The 17,897-nt window shown below is 37.9% G+C and overlaps 1 protein-coding gene across 1 annotated transcript; it reads left to right on the top strand.

The window, feature by feature from the left end:
- On the top strand, window positions 1-17,846 carry LOC130717524 (uncharacterized). The gene is made up of 19 exons (XM_057567770.1): window positions 1-360; window positions 458-589; window positions 973-1,044; window positions 1,256-1,326; window positions 1,455-1,554; window positions 1,644-1,742; window positions 2,033-2,159; window positions 3,700-3,833; window positions 3,912-3,971; window positions 4,510-4,745; window positions 5,501-5,930; window positions 6,967-7,290; window positions 7,413-8,009; window positions 8,113-8,286; window positions 14,551-14,781; window positions 14,868-15,151; window positions 16,080-16,364; window positions 16,558-16,680; window positions 17,291-17,846. The coding sequence occupies exons 1-19, from the start codon at window positions 211-213 to the stop codon at window positions 17,421-17,423; spliced, it is 3,762 nt and encodes a 1,253-aa protein (XP_057423753.1). The 5' UTR covers window positions 1-210; the 3' UTR covers window positions 17,424-17,846.
- The last annotated feature ends 51 nt before the right edge of the window (window positions 17,847-17,897 follow it).

Here is a 17,897-nt window from a genome sequence, read left to right on the forward strand (position 1 = left end):
TCTTTTCTATAACGTGCGTCAATAAAACTCTAGTTCACATTTGTGCGAATCAACGAAAACAGAAAACGAATAATACTCTACTAGCAAGATACGAAATCGTGTGCGAGAAAACGAAATTGCGAGTGGAGAATCGTTCGAATGAAGAACTGAAGCGAGCTCTGAGCAATTCCATAGCAGAATCCAGTGTCACTCGTTGTTCAGTTGCAGAAGATGTCGATACCGAAGGAGCCAGAGCAGGTGATGAAGCTAAGAGGAGGATCGGTTTTGGGGAAGAAAACCATTCTCAAAAGCGACCATTTCCCTGGTTGTCAGAACAAGCGTTTGTATCCTCACATCGATGGCGCTCCCAATTATCGCAAGGTAACTACTACTCTTCTTCTTCTGCTTCCAATTCATTCCAACCTTGCATTGATTACTCTGAACTTTGATTTTCAATTTTCGTTGCTCGCTTTGTTAGGCTGAGTCGTTACATGTTCACGGTGTTGCGATCCCAACCACTGATGGAATCAGAAATGTTCTTCAGCATATCGGTGCTCAGACCAAACGGAAGGGAGTTCAAGTTCTTTGGATTAGCCTTCGTGAGGAACCGGTACTGTATTGCCATTCTGTGCTTTTCAGCTTCAAATTTGAAATTGAAGTTTCCTGCATATATATATGCTATACAGAAATGAATTGAAATTTGCAGTGTAATCATGAATATGTTTGTTTGGTAATTAGGTCTTAGTGAGCTCATTCTTATGGATGGCATTTTAATTGAACCTTATTTTTAGCTCTGAATATGATTATGGATGCTCTGATTAGATTATTTTCTTTAGAGCACGCCTTCTGAGTTTTCATTCTTGTGGATGGCATTTTAATTTTTAATTTTTAATTGAATCTTATGTTTAGTTCTGAATCTGGTTATTCATGCTGTGGTTAAATTCTTTAGAGCATGTCTTCTGAGTTTAGTTCTTTTTTTTTTTTTGAATTTAGCTTGTGTACATTAATGGGCGCCCGTTTGTTTTGCGTGATGTGGAGAGGCCGTTTTCCAACCTCGAGTATACGGTATGTTCTGGTGAAATTCTTGTTGCTTTGGATTTTTTATGTTCTTTGGGACTTTGCGGTTGGTGTTTTTGAGGTTTGTCGCGTTCCGGAGGTGGTTGTTAATCGAATGTGACCCGTGTTGTGTCGGGATGAGTTGCATTGAGTTCGTTATTGTTTCAACTGATATTCGTTTGGTTTTTTTTGCTGGTTTTGGAATTTTGCGCGTAATCAGGGAATTAATAGGGAAAGAGTTGAACAAATGGAAGATCGTTTGAAAGAAGATATTCTGACGGAAGCGGCCAGGTACATTTGTTGTTCGCTTCTGTATTTTATCCCTAATCCGTCATGCGGAATTTATGGATATCTTTACTTTTATCTTATACTGCGTTTATTGCATGATAACCGATCTTATTTTTAAAATGGCATATCAGATATGGTCATAAGATCCTTGTCACTGATGAACTGCCAGATGGTCAGATGGTGGACCAATGGGAATCGGTGTCATCTAATTCTGTGAAGACACCACTAGAGGTACGGGTGAAACTTAATTGCGGTGAGATTGTGACACTACTCATTAGATTTCAAAACAAAATGCATCAGAGTTGTTTTGTGGGCTGTAGGTGTACCAGGAATTGCAAGTGGAAGGATACCTTGTTGACTATGAACGTGTTCCTATAACTGATGAAAAATCCCCAAAGGAACTGGATTTTGATATTTTGGTCAGTTCTTGCACATGAAGTGTTTCTTTTAATAAATGCCTCTGAATGAGCTCTGTTTGCAAGACAATTATGCTTGATCTTTGTTATCATTTACCAGTTTTAATGCCACTATCTGAACATTTATTCTCTTGATCCAGTCAAGGGGTTGAATGATTGATATAGCCGAGCTCACTTTGTGGGATAAGGCTTTTATTGTCGTTGTCATTGTCATTCAATTACAGTAGTCATGAACTCAGAAAATCATTCAGTTTCCTGACATGTATCTTAGATACTCTTCATCTTGATTTTAGGTTCATAAAATTTCACAAGCCGATGTAAAAACAGAGATAATTTTTAATTGTCAAATGGGGCGTGGACGGACTACAACTGGAATGGTCATTGCAACTCTGGTTTACCTCAATCGAATTGGATCTTCTGGTACTTCTTTTATTTGTATTTTGAACTTTTCTTATGTCAGCTTCCTTGATTTTATTGTTCATTTTATTTATGTCATTGACTCATTGTTCATCCCATGGGTTTGAGCTCAAACTAATGATTCCTTGCCATTTTAGCGCATGATGTTATTTTTTTTATTTGCTGTTTACCGAAAAATGTTTTTTTAATCTTTTAAGATGCACAGCTTTGATACTCCAATACAATCGCATATGAATAAGCATTCCGGTATTTGGTTAAAATTTATGTCAATATCTTTTTAGGTTTCCATGGCAATTTTGTTGTCAAGGCAACCTTAGGCTTGTGATCTGAATTCAGTGGAAGATCAGCTGACTATTTCACTAGCTTGTAAAAGGAAAAAAACAGTTATCTAAATGCAGTTTTTAGGTCTCTTATAAATGGCGTATTTCTTTTCCATATTATTTCTGGGTTACAGGGTTTGTGTCTAGTTAATGACCACAGGATTGTCATGTGCACATATATGTATGAGCGGGTCTAACATATGATCTGTGAACTCTTACCAATTAACATATGAGCTCAATACATCCAATCCATTGGATTAAGCATCGATGTGCTGAACAAGAATAGTAGGTCTGGATTATTTGTTCATGATCCTTACCAATTGTTTTGGGTCAGATTTGAGAAACTGGATTAAAGAATTGAGATTAAGGATTTGTAATCTTGTATGGTGTCATAGGAAACCTTCAGTCTTTGCAGCTTAGCAATGAATGGATAGAGCTTTCATAGCTCCCATATAGAGATGAGGCGGGGAAATCCATGACCCCTTCAGATATGAGATTTGGGCTTTCTAGTTTTTCTATTACTGGGTTTTTTCACCTTGCCAATAGTTGACTTTCATTGTCACTGGGCTTTGGGATTGTAGGTTTCTGAAATATTAAAGTTGCAGTGCCAGACTGTGTTGGCTATTTAAAGACATTCTAAGGAAAGTTGAGGCTTCATGGTAGAGAGAGGAATTGTTGTAAGTTATTTAGTGAATTGGATAAGGTAGGGTGGTTGGGCGCATCTTTTTTAGTCAAGGTACCTAGGTGTCATGGGATTCATGTCTCATCTAAGGTCATCAGAAGTCTCCATTCTCCTTGCCTAAGATGCTTGAGAGCTTTTCTTTCCAAAAGTTGCAGTCATTTATTGGGTCAAATATCCCTTATCCTGAAAAGTTTCTTGTCAGGTCTAGGCATCATATTTGCACTCTGACAATTTTATTAGACAATTGATACTTCTTTAGTTTGTTTCTTTAAGATATTTGATCCTTCTTGTCATAATATAATTAAGTCCTATACACCCACACTTCATATGACAATATTTCAAAAAATATGGGATTACTTGGGTCTATACTGAGTAGTCCTTCTTCACCTAGAAGGGCAATTGAACTGATGTTCAATGTTATTGAATTTCTTTAATAATTTCAATCAATCTATACTTACTCCTTTGGCGTTTAGTTTAAATCATAGGGTTACCAGTTGACTTTCCATTAACAAAGTGTTGAATGTATCTAAATATATGACAGGTATTCCAAGAACCAATTCAGTTGGTAGAGTTTCTCAATGTTTGACTAATGTTGCTGACTATATGCCTAACTCAGAGGAGGCAATTCGGAGGGGAGAATATGCAGTCATCAGAAGCTTGATTCGGGTGTTAGAGGTATTGGTATCTACTGCATTATTTCTTTTGGAAGTTGAAAAAATTTCTAACTGTACTAACTAGTTTACTTGCTTTCAGGGCGGTGTTGAGGGGAAAAGACAAGTGGACAAAGTCATTGACAAGTGTGCCGCAATGCAGGTATCTGTTTCAAGCCCTCAAGGAAGAACTTTTAAGGAGGGGCAGCCTTTGTACCCCGAGTGAGGATGAGGATTAGTCTCACACCCAAAGGGTGTGTGGAAACCTCATAAGAACCCACAAAAAAAACTCCTCACTTGGTGACAACCAACAATGATCCCAAAAGTTTAAGCTGTTGATAAAGGATAAATGAATAGTTTTATATTATATTTCTAGCACGCCCCCTCATGTAAGAGTCCACTTAGGCTTGAAGCATGGACAATGCACATGCATTCAACTTTTTATTAGAAGAATTGGAGGGGGGGGGGAAGGATTGAACTCTACACCACCTTGTCATAGAGGCTTTGATACCATATCAAATAACCATTTATCCCAAAAGCATAAGCTGTTGAGTAAAAGATAAATGAATGGTTTTATATTATATTTCTAACAGTTGTTTATACTTCTCTTTAGATGTTGCAATTTTTTTTTCCTTGCATATGGAGAATGGATTCACCCATATCATCTTAAAATGCCTCATTTAATCTTTGCTTTCTTTCAGAACTTACGTGAAGCAATTGCCACCTATCGCAATAGCATTTTGCGGCAACCAGATGAGATGAAAAGGGAGGCATCACTTTCTTTTTTTGTGGAGTACTTGGAGAGATACTACTTTTTAATATGTTTTGCTGTATACTTACATTCAGAAATGGCTGCTCACCGTTCAAGTTCGGGTGGCCATAGTAGTTTTGCTGACTGGATGCGAGCTAGGCCGGAGCTCTATAGCATTATTCGCAGGTTACTTTTTCTCCCAATAATGGAGTGAAGTGTAAAATTTGCTAATTTCTTTTTATGGGGTGTGTGGATCCATATTGAGTCAAACTGGTTGTGACTAGTGAATTGTTTCCAGCCAAGTATACCTAGTACTAAAAAATTGAATCGCATTATTGCAAATAAGAGTGCTTTGACTTGGAGGTATCATAATTTGTTAGTCTTAGGTCCAGGTTGCCCTTGCGCCTTGGTACTGGCTTTAAATAAAGCCTTGATGTCAATATTTCTTCTAATCATACAAGTTTAATTAATCAATCGAGTCTACATCTGGTAGTGTGGTTCTCGGTTTGCAATTTACTTTTGATAGTGATGGTCTGTTGAATTGTGATGATGCATGGATAAGTTGAAAATCTTATTGATTGGCTCAAAGATAACCTGTGAAGATTCCAATGTTAAGTTGCCACTGGGCCGGAATTTTTATCTGTCGGGAGATTATGCTATGATTTCATTATGCCCTTTTGCCCTTAAAAAGATGGGTTGGTTTTTCCTTCCTAGTGCGGCTTGACACCAATCATCTGGAAAGAGGCAAGAGGGACTTGACTTCCTCTGAGAAATACTACGCTTACAGTTTGGAGATTTTCTTGATTAATGTTTGCTGAAAACTGCTGGATATAGTGTGTTTGCATTATGGTCTTTTGTTTGTCTAGTATTCACCCATCATCTTATAATTGTCCACAATTGAGATGCATCATTTATTCCTGTGCTTCTTATTTGCATTGCAGGTTGCTGAGGAGAGATCCAATGGGTGCACTTGGATATTCCAGTTTGAAACCATCACTAGAGAAGATTGCGGAGTCTACAGATGGCCGCCCTTCTGAGATGGGCGCAGTTGCAGCCTTGAGAAATGGTGAGGTTCTTGGCAGTCAAACTGTTCTAAAAAGTGATCATTGTCCTGGATGTCAAAATCCAAGATTACCTGAGAGAGTAGAGGGGGCGCCTAATTTCAGAGAAGTTCCTGGGTTTCCAGTTTATGGAGTGGCAAATCCAACTATCGATGGTATTCGTTCTGTGCTTCATAGGATTGGTAGCTCTAAAGGTGGGCGCCCAGTACTTTGGCATAATATGAGAGAAGAACCTGTTATTTACATTAATGGGAAACCATTTGTTCTTCGTGAAGTTGAAAGACCATACAAAAACATGTTGGAATACACGGTAAACATTACTTTGACTCTTTGACATATCTCTCAAAAACTTTTAGGTTAAGCAAGGGGTATTGCAAACTAGATTTTGATTTTGGAAAAGTTGGCTTTTCATTTGGTTTGCAATCCACTACTAGTTCATACTTCATATACCATCAATTGGCCTCCCCAATTTTTCTAGTATGTTACTTCCTCCGTTCCTATTTATCTGTCCAGGAAGAAGGTTCACACAAATTAAGGAAAGCAATTAATTATGTTGATTTTCATAAAAGTATTATTTGTTTTCCTATATCACCCTTTAAAATGTATTTTATCTTTCTTCATTTATTGTTTCTGTAAGGGTATTTCTTGGAAAAACATCAATTAATGCTCTCTTGAAACTCTAAGTGGACAAATATATAGGAACAAATTTTTTTCTTCAAAGTGGACAGTTAATAAGGAACGGAGGGAGTAGTAGTTATCAAAAAAAAAAAAGATTAGTGGTATAATTTAGTGGATATTGTTAGGCTTTGAGTGTAATCCTTGTCTAGAATTTCACTGGCATGGAGGTCAAGTGTGCTTACGGTACTTCCTTTTTATTGTTTCAACCAAAGATGTTACTATGTTGTTAATACTACCTTCTAGGGCTCTGTTCCATACAGTGAATATAGGACAATTTCATTTAGAGACAGGATTATGTGAGATTAAGCTGTAAAACTCAATCTATGATTTTGATATGTGGTTTGGGCTTCCTACTCATACCCAAAGATTGAAACATGAACTCTCTAGCCCAGTGTCAGTTGCTCGAATAAACAAATGCTCGTGCGTGTGCACACATAAAATATTGGTTGATGCACTTTCAACCCTATAAAATCAGGCCAATTTCAACTCTACAGGTTGGGGGAAACGTTGAAAATATATACTTGAACATAGCTGAAGCAGATATAGCATGTGGCATATATAATATCTAGAACTTCATATGTCATTTCATGCCTCTTTGAATTTTGTGTAAGTTTGGAAAATTTGTCCCAGGTTATGTGAACTAGATACTACACTTTACTTTGTCCCAGGGTATTGGTCGTGAAAGGGTTGAGAAAATGGAAGCTCGATTAAAAGAAGATATACTACGGGAAGCGGAACGGTATGGTAGTGCCATAATGGTTATTCATGAAACAGATGATGGGCATATATATGATGCATGGGAGCATGTTACCTCTGATGTGATTCAAACTCCACTTGAAGTTTTTAAAAGCCTGGAGGCTGATGGATTTCCCATTAAGTATGCACGTGTTCCAATCACTGATGGAAAAGCTCCTAAAAGTTCTGATATTGACACAATGACATTAAATATTGCCTCTGCTTCAAAGGACACTGCTTTTGTTTTCAATTGTCAGGTTGTTTTTTAATCCTTTATCTCTTCTATTGTATTCTTTGATTCTGTGTTTCTTCATTGATTCATCTCTTGCCTTAATTTTCCTTTCCATCTCTTGCTGCTAATGTCTAATTCATATTTCAGATGGGTAGGGGTAGAACAACCACAGGTACTGTGATAGCTTGCCTTGTGAAACTTCGAATCGATTATGGGAGGCCCATTAAAATACTGGGGGATGACGTGGCCCGAGAAGAATTGGATGGAGGTTCCTCGAGTGGAGATGAAGTTGGTGGTTATGTTACTGCATTAACTCCTGATAATTTGCTAATAAAAGATGACAAACAAAATCATGTTTTTGGTATAAATGACATCCTCTTGTTATGGAAGATAACAGCTTATTTTGATAATGGGGCGGAGTGTCGTGAGGCCTTAGATGCTATCATTGATAGATGTTCTGCACTTCAAAACATTCGCCAAGCTGTTCTGGAATATAGAAAAGTATTCAATCAACAGCATGTTGAGCCAAGGGTAAGAAGGGTGGCATTAAATCGTGGCGCTGAGTACCTGGAACGATACTTCCGTCTTATTGCTTTTGCAGCATATCTTGGAAGTGAAGCATTTGATGGGTTTTGTGGACGAGAATCCAGAATGACATTTAAGAATTGGCTGCATCAGAAGCCAGAGGTGCAGGCTATGAAATGGAGCATAAGATTGAGACCAGGGCGATTTTTCACTGTCCCTGTAAATCTCTTATCTATTTAAAATCATCACCCCCCCCCCCCCCCGTCTCCCCAAGAAAAGGGTTGAAAGAATACTAAGGTTATATTGTCAATTTGAATTGTAGGAAGAACTGAGAGCACCACAAGAGTCTCAGCATGGAGATGCGGTGATGGAAGCTGTTGTCAAGGCCCGAAGTGGTACAGTTTTGGGAAAAGGCTCCATACTGAAAATGTATTTCTTTCCTGGTCAAAGAACTTCCAACCAAATACAAATCCCTGGTGCACCACACGTTTACAAGGTAAGTGTTAGAATCTGTTATATTAGCTGTATTATTTCTGTCAGAATCAGTGTTTTATTAGTTGTCTTACTTCCTTATTTAGCATATTACAATTATAGTGTATGAGGGAAATATCCCTTAATCATAGGGATCTGATTGTATAGGTGTTATTGTATTTCCTAAAATAGCTTTCTAGCCTTGTATATATGACTTATGTATTCTCAGCATAGTTCAATGAAATCAATTCATTCTACCCTAATTCTTAAGATGGCATCAGAGCTCTCAAATTCTGGGAGCCGCCTCTGACTACGCAAATCAAAACCCTAGAGGACAGCCTTCATTGCTGTCAATCATACTTTTTTAGTACAGCCTTCATTGCTGTTGATCATTCCTTTCAGAATACATCCTCACTGCATTGAGGTTGTTGTACTGCTGTGGCCATGGTGAACCCAGTTGATGAAGTGGTGCAGAAAACTCAGGAAGAACTGTAGAACATCAACACTGCCTACCGATTGAATGGGAAGAATTACTTGAAATGGTCCCAGCTTGTTGGCAGAACTTTGAAAGGTAAAGGGAAAGCTAACCACTTGACTGGTGATGCCCCTAAAGAAGGAGATCCCAAATTTACAAAATGGGACGAAGAGGACTCTATGATCATGGCATGGCTATGGAACTCAATGATCCCAGAAATCATTGATACTTGCATGTTTCTTAATTCTGCAAAGGAGATTTGGAAGGCCATGGAGGAGACATACTCCAAAGCTAAAGATGCTGCTCAAATATATGACGTGAAGGTGAAGACTATGGCTGCAAAACAGGGAAACAAGACTGTTACAGAGTACGCCAATCATTTCAAATCACTGTGGATGGAGTTAGATCATTACAGGGTCATAAAAGCCAAGTGCTCAGCAGATTCAGCAATGCTCAAAGAGTATATTGAGCAAGATAGAGTCTATGATTTCTTGGTTGGGCTTAACTCTGATTTTGATCAAGTGAGAGCCCAGATCCTCGGAAAAGAAAAAGTTCCAGGAATTAATGAAGTAGTAGCTATGGTCAGAAGTGAAGAAAGCAGAAGGGGAGTAATGCTAGAAACCCCAACTGTGGAAAATTCAGCCATGAAAGCTTCTGGGGTCTCGGCCATGATGGCAGATCAGAAAAAAGGGGGAATAAGCAATATGGAGAAGAAAGGTGAAGGGGTGTGGTGTACCAACTGCAACAGGCCTCGCCACACTCGTGAGAATTGCTGGAAGCTGTATGGAAAGCCACCTAGTAGAGAGTGGGGCCCCCAAAACCGAGATAGGGAGTGGGGAAAAAAAGGGGACAACACAAGAAAGGGAGGACATGCGCACGTAGCTGTTGGAACCAGTGAAGAAAATAAAGGAGGATTGATTCAACTTAACCAGGATGATCTAGAGAAAATGAGATCGCTCCTCAACAAGTTGGATAAACCAACAGGTAGTTGTTCTCTAGCATATTCAGGTACGTTTGGTGAGTTTCCTTTTTCTTTTGGACTTAATGCCTCAGATAAACAATATAACCAATATTGGATACTGGACTCTGGGGCTACTGACCACATGACACCCCTACCTAAACATTTCTCCTCTTACACCCCTTGCCCTAGCAATAAGAAAATATCCACAGCAGATGACACTCTGATGACTGCAGCAGGTCAAGGAGAAGTTGAAATAAGCCCATCCAAAACCCTTAAAAATGTCCTTCATATCCCTAAACTATCCGTCAGTCTGATTTCCATAAAAAAACTCATAAAAGACCTATCATGTATTGTTTTTTTTATGACGATGCTTGTATACTGCAGGACAAGCACTCGGGCAGGACGATTGGACATGCTAGAGAATGGAATGACCTTTATTACTTGGACAGCCCGAATCTGCCACTAGACCTACAAAATTGCAAGTCTTTTTTCTCTGATTCAATAAAGACCAACAAGGAGAAGGTCCTCCTACATCATTGTCGTCTTGGACATCCTTCCTTTAGAGTCATAAAATTGTTATTCCCTTCCCTTTTTAGCAAATTAGATGTGGAGAGTCTTCATTGTGAAGTGTGTGAGCTTGCTAAGCACAAGCGTGTACCTTTTCTAGTTAGTAATAATATGAGCACTTTTCCCTTCTATTTAATTCATACTGATGTGTGGGGTCCCTCAAATGTCCCAAATGTTTCTGGTGCCCGTTGGTTCCTTACCTTTATAGATGATTATACTCTGGTCACATGAGTTTTCTTACTAAAACAAAAGTCCGAAGTCAGCTCTGTGGTCCAACATTTTTTCTCCATGGTAAAAAATCAGTTTGGTGTTAGCATTAAGAGGATCAGATCCGATAATGCCAAGGATTACTTTAATCATGAGCTTATTTCCTTTTTTCAAAAGGAAGGTATCATTCATGAATCATCTTGTGTCAAAACACCTCAACAAAATGGGGTTGCTGAGAGGAAAAATGGGCACCTATTAGACCAAACTCGGGCTCTTCTTTTTCAACATAAGGTTCCTAAAAGGTTTTGGGGGGAGGCTGTTCTCACTGCATGTTATTTAATTAATAGACTACCTTCAAGTATTCTAGCCTCAAAAAGTCCTATGGAGGTTCTGTCCTCTTTCTATCCTAATGTGTCCACATCCAATCAACTTGTTCCAAAAATATTTGGGTGTGTATCTTTTATCCATGTCCACAGTGGTGATAAAGGTAAACTTGATCCTAGAGCCTTAAAATGTGTCTTCATAGGATACTCATCCACACAAAAGGGATATAAATGCTATCACCCACCATCCAAAAAATTCTTTGTGTCCAGAGATGTCACCTTTTTTGAGCAAGAAAGTTACTTCCACCAAGATCATCTTCAGGGGGAGAATACAAGAAAGGAAGATGATCTCCTTATGCTCCCTGACTTAACTTTAGGACCAGAAGTAGGAACTAGAAGTGTAACAACTTCTGAGAAAGAGACAACTTCTGGGAAAGAGGCTCAACCCACTGAGTCCACTCAAGATGAAGCTGATGCTGATGTAAGATTTGGGAAAAAGCTGGTTTATTCAAAGAAGACAAAGGCCATTCCAGAATCTGTCCATGTCCAAGAATCCAACCCAACATTACATGAGGTAACTACCCTTGATCCTTTAATCTCCACTGAATCCTCTGATTTCCAAACTGTACAGGAACCCGAATCCAGTTCAGCACCACTCCATGAGGACCTAGATATTCCAATTGCTCTTAGGAAGGAGACTAGGAAATGTACCACCAAGCCACTTTACCCTCTAGCCAATTACATATCCTTTAAAAACTTCTCACCAACCCATAAAGCCTTCCTCACAAGCCTAAACACTACAACCACACCTACCTCCTTATCTGAGGCATTGACTGATAGGAAATGGAAACAAGCCATGGACTTGGAAATGGAGGCATTAGAAAAGAATAGCACCTGGGATTTGGTTGCTCTCCCAAATGGAAAAAAACCAGTAGGATGCAAGTGGGTATATACTATAAAATACAAGGCTGATGGATCCATTGAGAGATATAAAGCAAGGTTAGTAGCTAAGGGATTCACTCAAACTTATGGAGTGGATTACATGGAAACATTTGCTCCAGTTGCAAAAATGAATACAGTTAGGGTGATATTATCTCTAGCGGCTAATTATGGTTGGAACTTGCAACAATTTGATGTTAAAAATGCATTCCTCCATGGAGAACTCGAAGAGGAGATTTACATGGAATTGCCCCTGGATATGGTGGAAAAACCACTGCCAACACTGTTTGCAAGCTAAAAAAGGCATTGTATGGGCTGAAACAATCACCACGAGCATGGTTTGGAAGGTTTACTAAAGTTATGATAGGTCTGGGCTTCAAACAAAGTCAAGGAGACCATACTCTGTTCATTAAACACTCTAAGTCAGGGGGAGTAACAGTGTTACTGGTTTATGTGGATGACATTATAGTGACAGGTGATGATGAGGAGGAGCAACAACTGTTAAGCCAACATCTAGCCAAGGAATTTGAAATTAAGACCTTGGGAAAATTGAAGTATTTTTTGGGAATTGAAGTGGCCCATTCTAAAAAGGGAATCTTCATATCTCAACAAAAATACATCACTGATTTGTTGAAAGAGACTGGTAAGACAGCATGCAAGCCTGCAAGTACACCAATTGATCCAAACCTGAAGTTGGGAAATGTAGAAGAAGATACTGCAGTTGACAAGGAAATGTATCAAAGACTAGTTGGTAGGCTGATATATTTATCTCACACTAGACCTGATGTTGCATTCGCTGTGAGTCTAGTCAGCCAATTCATGCACCAACCGAAGGAGGTTCACTTACAGGCTGCACTAAGAATTGTGCAATATTTGAAAGGAACCCCAGGCAGGGGAATTCTGTTTGAACGGAATAGGAGTGTAAGTCTTGAAGCATATACAGATGCAGACTATGCAGGGTCGATTGTGGATAGGAGGTCGACTACAGGATATTGCACTTTCCTTGGAGGGAATCTTGTGACTTGGAAGAGTAAAAAACAAACTGTGGTGGCTAGATCCAGTGCTGAAGCAGAGTTCAGGGCAATGACACAAGGGATATGTGAACTATTGTGGCTGAAGATCATCTTGGAAGACTTGAGAATAAAGTTGGATGAACCAATGAGACTTTATTGTGATAACAAATCTGCTATTAGCATAGCTCATAACCCAGTGCAGCATGATAGAACCAAACATATTGAAGTTGACAGACATTTTATCAAAGAAAAATTAGATAGTGGCCTGATCTGCACTCCATATGTCTCCTCACAAGACAACCTTGCAGATATTCTAACGAAGGAGCTGAATAGCAACAGCTTTGAGAAGTTTGTTTCCAAGCTGGGAATGGAGAATACCTATTCACCAGCTTGAGGGGGAGTGTTAGAATCTGTTATATTAGCTGTATTATTTCTGTCAGAATCAGTGTTTTATTAGTTGTCTTACTTCCTTATTTAGCATATTACAATTATAGTGTATGAGGGAAATATCCCTTAATCATAGGGATCTGATTGTATAGGTGTTATTGTATTTCCTAAAATAGCTTTCTAGCCTTGTATATATGACTTATGTATTCTCAGCATAGTTCAATGAAATCAATTCATTCTACCCTAATTCTTAAGAGTAAGCTTACATATGCAAGTATTTCTATAGAAACTAACAATCATCAAATTTGTGGTCCAGCGGGTAAGGCTACTCATCAGTGGAGGCCTACAGGATCATCAAATTTTAGGTAGAAGTAACATCTTTAATGTGTTTTATGGTCTAGGTTAATTTAAGGGAGTGTTTTCTTTTCACAACTCAATGCAGATTTTATTCTGTTTTTTTGTTATCTTTTTATTGGGTAATTTCATTTTCCACTTTTATTCTTTTTCTGGCCGGACTCTGAGGTTGTTTTGGTTATCGGTAATTTGGTACTGAGTACTCTTTCTCGTTATACAGTTGCGAGTCTTTTTGTTATATTAAATTTGAATGTTGTTGTATTGACATATAAGCTTGTAAATGGTTTCTCCATATGTCTAATGTCTTTCATCAACATGTGTGGTGGCTTTACCATGGTGCAACAAAAAAAGATGGGTTAAGAAGTGCCATGGATAAGGGATTTGTGTCCAAACGCTTGTTTCATCGTTTTAAGAACTGAAACTTGCCCGATTCACCCGTTGAATAGTGAACTAGCACAGTTATCAGTCTTTTGCCTCAGGAGATTGGGAACAGAAAAGAATTGGTCAAAACTGGTTTGAAGCTATCAAAATTCAGTTATTAAATTATTTTTTATAATCATGAATTCAAAACCATAATACTTTATCTAATGTTGCTTCTTTTAATTCAAACATTTATAAGCTTTAAAACAAATTAAGACAAACCATTATATGTAAACCCCCCAGCCAATTCTCTTGCCTCGCTGATTCCCTACAATTCTTCCTTACATCCTCACCCCCTACCATTTTTCTTTTAGTTTTTCAATATTGTAATGACTAATTTTGATGACACACAACACAACATTTAAAAAAGTCACTACTGACATTTGATAACCAGTAAAGAAGCCAAATTATAAAATTCTAATCATATGCTTACAATAGGTAGCCTTGAGGTTTTGGTGTGATTGTTTTTTTTAAAGACTCATAATTCCAATTATTTTATGATTTGTTCTGTGTGCGCTTGCATGCTTGGGTGTGCTTCTTATTTTTTTCTTCGTAATACATTAAGAGTATATCAAATATATATTCTGGTAGGGTGACTTTGGGAGATATCTTTATGCCTAAAAGTTTTTTTCTTTTTTTCAAGATTGATGAGTACTCTGTGTATAGCATGGCAACCCCAACCATCTCTGGTGCCAAGGAGATGTTGGTATATTTGGGTGCTAATCCTAAGGTGAAAACCTCAGCTGCTCGAAAAGTAGTATTGACTGATCTTAGAGAGGAAGCAGTTGTCTATATCAAGGGTACTCCCTTTGTTCTAAGGGAGTTAAACAAGCCCGTTGATACACTAAAGCATGTCGGAATCACTGGTCCTATGGTACGTCATCTTATACAATTATTGTGTCTATTGGAGTATATCACAAAATTCAATATGTTGTACAATTCATGGTAACTGCAATGCAGGTGGAGCACATGGAAGAACGGTTGAAAGAAGATATACTAGCCGAGATTAGACAGTCTAGTGGTCTGATGCTGTTTCACCGTGAAGAATACAATCCTTCAACAAATCAGTCTAATGTGGTTGGATATTGGGAAAACATTATTGCAGATGATGTGAAAACACCCGCAGAAGTATATTCATCTTTGAAAGATGAGGGATGTGATATTGTCTATCAGAGGATACCGTTAACAAGGGAGAGAGATGCTCTAGCCTCTGATATTGATGCAATACAATACTGTAAAGATGAGTAAGTATTCCTACTATATAAAATCATCACTTATGTATTCTTCACCTACTAGCTTAATCTTTTGCGGTAATTGGTTCTTGACATGTTATCAAAGCCTCTATAGTCTATAGTCAAGTGGTCTAGAGTTCTAACCTTTCCGCCTCCATTCTTCTAATAAAAAGTTGAATTTATTTCAGTAATAGATAGATGTGTCTATGCTTCAAACCCAAAAGACTCATGTGTGAGGGAGCGTGTTAAAAATACATTATAAAAAACATTCATGTCTTGTCACCTAACTAATTGTTTTAGGAAGAATAGTCGGATATGCATGTCTGTGTGTGCGTGTATTGCGAAAGATGTACATAGTTACAATTAAACAATGTACGACTGTTAATAATTTAGGGGGCCTGCTTTCTCTCCAAAATGCGATCATTGCAATTCTTGTAACTGTTTGGATTATCAGTAATGTATAGTTCTATCTTACGGATTATGGGAAGAAGAGATAATAGTAGCATTGTTCTTAATACATTCTGTTGGGATTTGTGCACATAGAAAAGTTCTATCTGATGGGTTATGGGAAGAAGAGGAAATAGTAGCATTGTTCTGAATACATTCCATCGGCATTTGTCTGCATAGTGTATAGAAACAGTATACTCAATATGTTTTTTTTTTTGATAAATGGTATACTCAATATGTTAATAAAAGAGCTACTTGGTTCTATAAATCTACACTATAATGAGGTCCAATGAAGGGACGAACCCTGTAGTGAGTCTATCGATCTTATTTTGCTTTCGCAAGAGGCTGATTTTATGGCTCTAAGATTGACCTCTTACACAGCAACTCCAACTCCAACTGTTACACCCAACCTCCCCTTCATATTTAATATGTTAATCTTTTGAATTAATGCATTTAATATAATAATATACTTCTAAACTTTTGCTTTTTGTAGCTCTGCAGAGAGTTACCTTTTTGTATCACACACAGGTTTTGGGGGAGTTGCATATGCAATGGCCATCATCTGTATTAGACTCGGTGCAGAAGCCAACTTCACATCCAAAGTCCCGCCTCCACTGTTTGGACCACGCCAAGGTGCAGCAACTGAAGAGAACTTTCCCTCCCGAGCTTCTAGTGAAGAAGCACTGAAGATGGGTGACTATCGTGACATTCTGAGCCTTACAAGAGTCCTCATACACGGTCCCCAAAGCAAAGCAGATGTGGACAGTGTTATTGAAAGGTTATTAACTAAAACTTGATCATAAGCTTAGCTAAATATATGTTATTACCTTTAAACAATGTCAATTATCAAAGTGGATAGCGTAATGTGTTCTCTGTGATGTAGAAATGTAAATATTATTTAATTTGATTCTACATTATAGCATACATTATTTAATTTTATTGGTTGTACTGAAATTTTCTTTGTTCAATAGATGTGCAGGCGCAGGGCATCTACGAGATGATATTATTTATTATAGTAAAGAATTTGAGAAGTTTACCGATGGTGATGACGAGGAACGTGCGTATCTTATGGACATGGGAATCAAGGCTTTGAGGTAAACTTACCGCCTCAACTTCCTACCAACCTGAAATGCTCTCTTGTTATCTAGTTGTATTCTTCCTTTTCATTTTGAGTCCCTAAAAGTTATTTGGAGAGTGAATCACTCTGTGGTGGGGATTAATAAAAAATGATGCTAGAATTGGTACAATCACACCCCTCAATAACATAGAAATTGGTTTTGATTCATACACTGTTAAATTATTATAGATCTTGTAAACCAAACTTTAAAATTTAAGCAAGAGTAAGTATATTATGAAACAGATAATATTTTAGTTTGTAGGTGAAGTATATATGTATGCCAATTTCAACACAAACTAATTTTATTATAACAATAGAAACAAAACAGTTTTTTTTTTATTATTGCAGTTTTTGAACATGATGAGCATGACAATAGTAGAAAATGTTGGCTAAATATAAAGTGTTCGAGCATAATGAGCTTGACCCAAACTTTAGATGTGGATTTTCAATTTCATTTTATAAAACATTTTACCATATGCATATATACTTATATTGTCTCTGAGTAGTGGCTTTTATATTTATTGCTTGTGAATATTGGACATATTATTTTGTTGTGTAGCCATTTATGTTTTCCCCCTCATCTGCAGGCGGTATTTTTTCCTTATCACATTCAGATCTTATCTTTACTGCACCTCTCCTTCCAATATGGAATTTGCTGCTTGGATGGATGGAAGACCTGAGCTTGGTCATCTATGCAACAATCTTAGAATTGATAAATAAAATTGCAATGCTTATAATTAGTCAATGTACAGTTGGCACTTGCTGTTACAATTTGTTACCTACATCCTGTCCTTCCCCTCCCCCTGACCGTGCAATGCCCTTAAGTGTAGCAGACTCTTTGTGGTTAGTGTAGTGCTGGCACATAGGTAAAGAAACGGCGTATCCTCATCTTTCTTTTTACCCTGCATATTGCAAGAAGCTGGCTCTTACATTGGGTACAAAATGGTACATAACTACAGAAGGAGCAACATCTGATTGCTAAGTTTTTAGTACCGGGACTAGTAGATAGTGTTCCTATTACAGGGAGATTTGATCATATGATCTATAGGTGTAGTTCATTAGATTAATTAATAGGTTCTCCCTGTCTTTGATTACTTGCTGCAAATCCATTCATATATAGAACGATGGAACTGTTTTAGGTTATGATTCTGCCAATCAACTTGGGTATGAGTAGGGGTGGTCAAATTGCCTGCA

Source organism: Lotus japonicus, chromosome 5 (assembly GCF_012489685.1).
Source record: "Lotus japonicus ecotype B-129 chromosome 5, LjGifu_v1.2".
NCBI lineage: Eukaryota > Viridiplantae > Streptophyta > Magnoliopsida > Fabales > Fabaceae > Lotus > Lotus japonicus.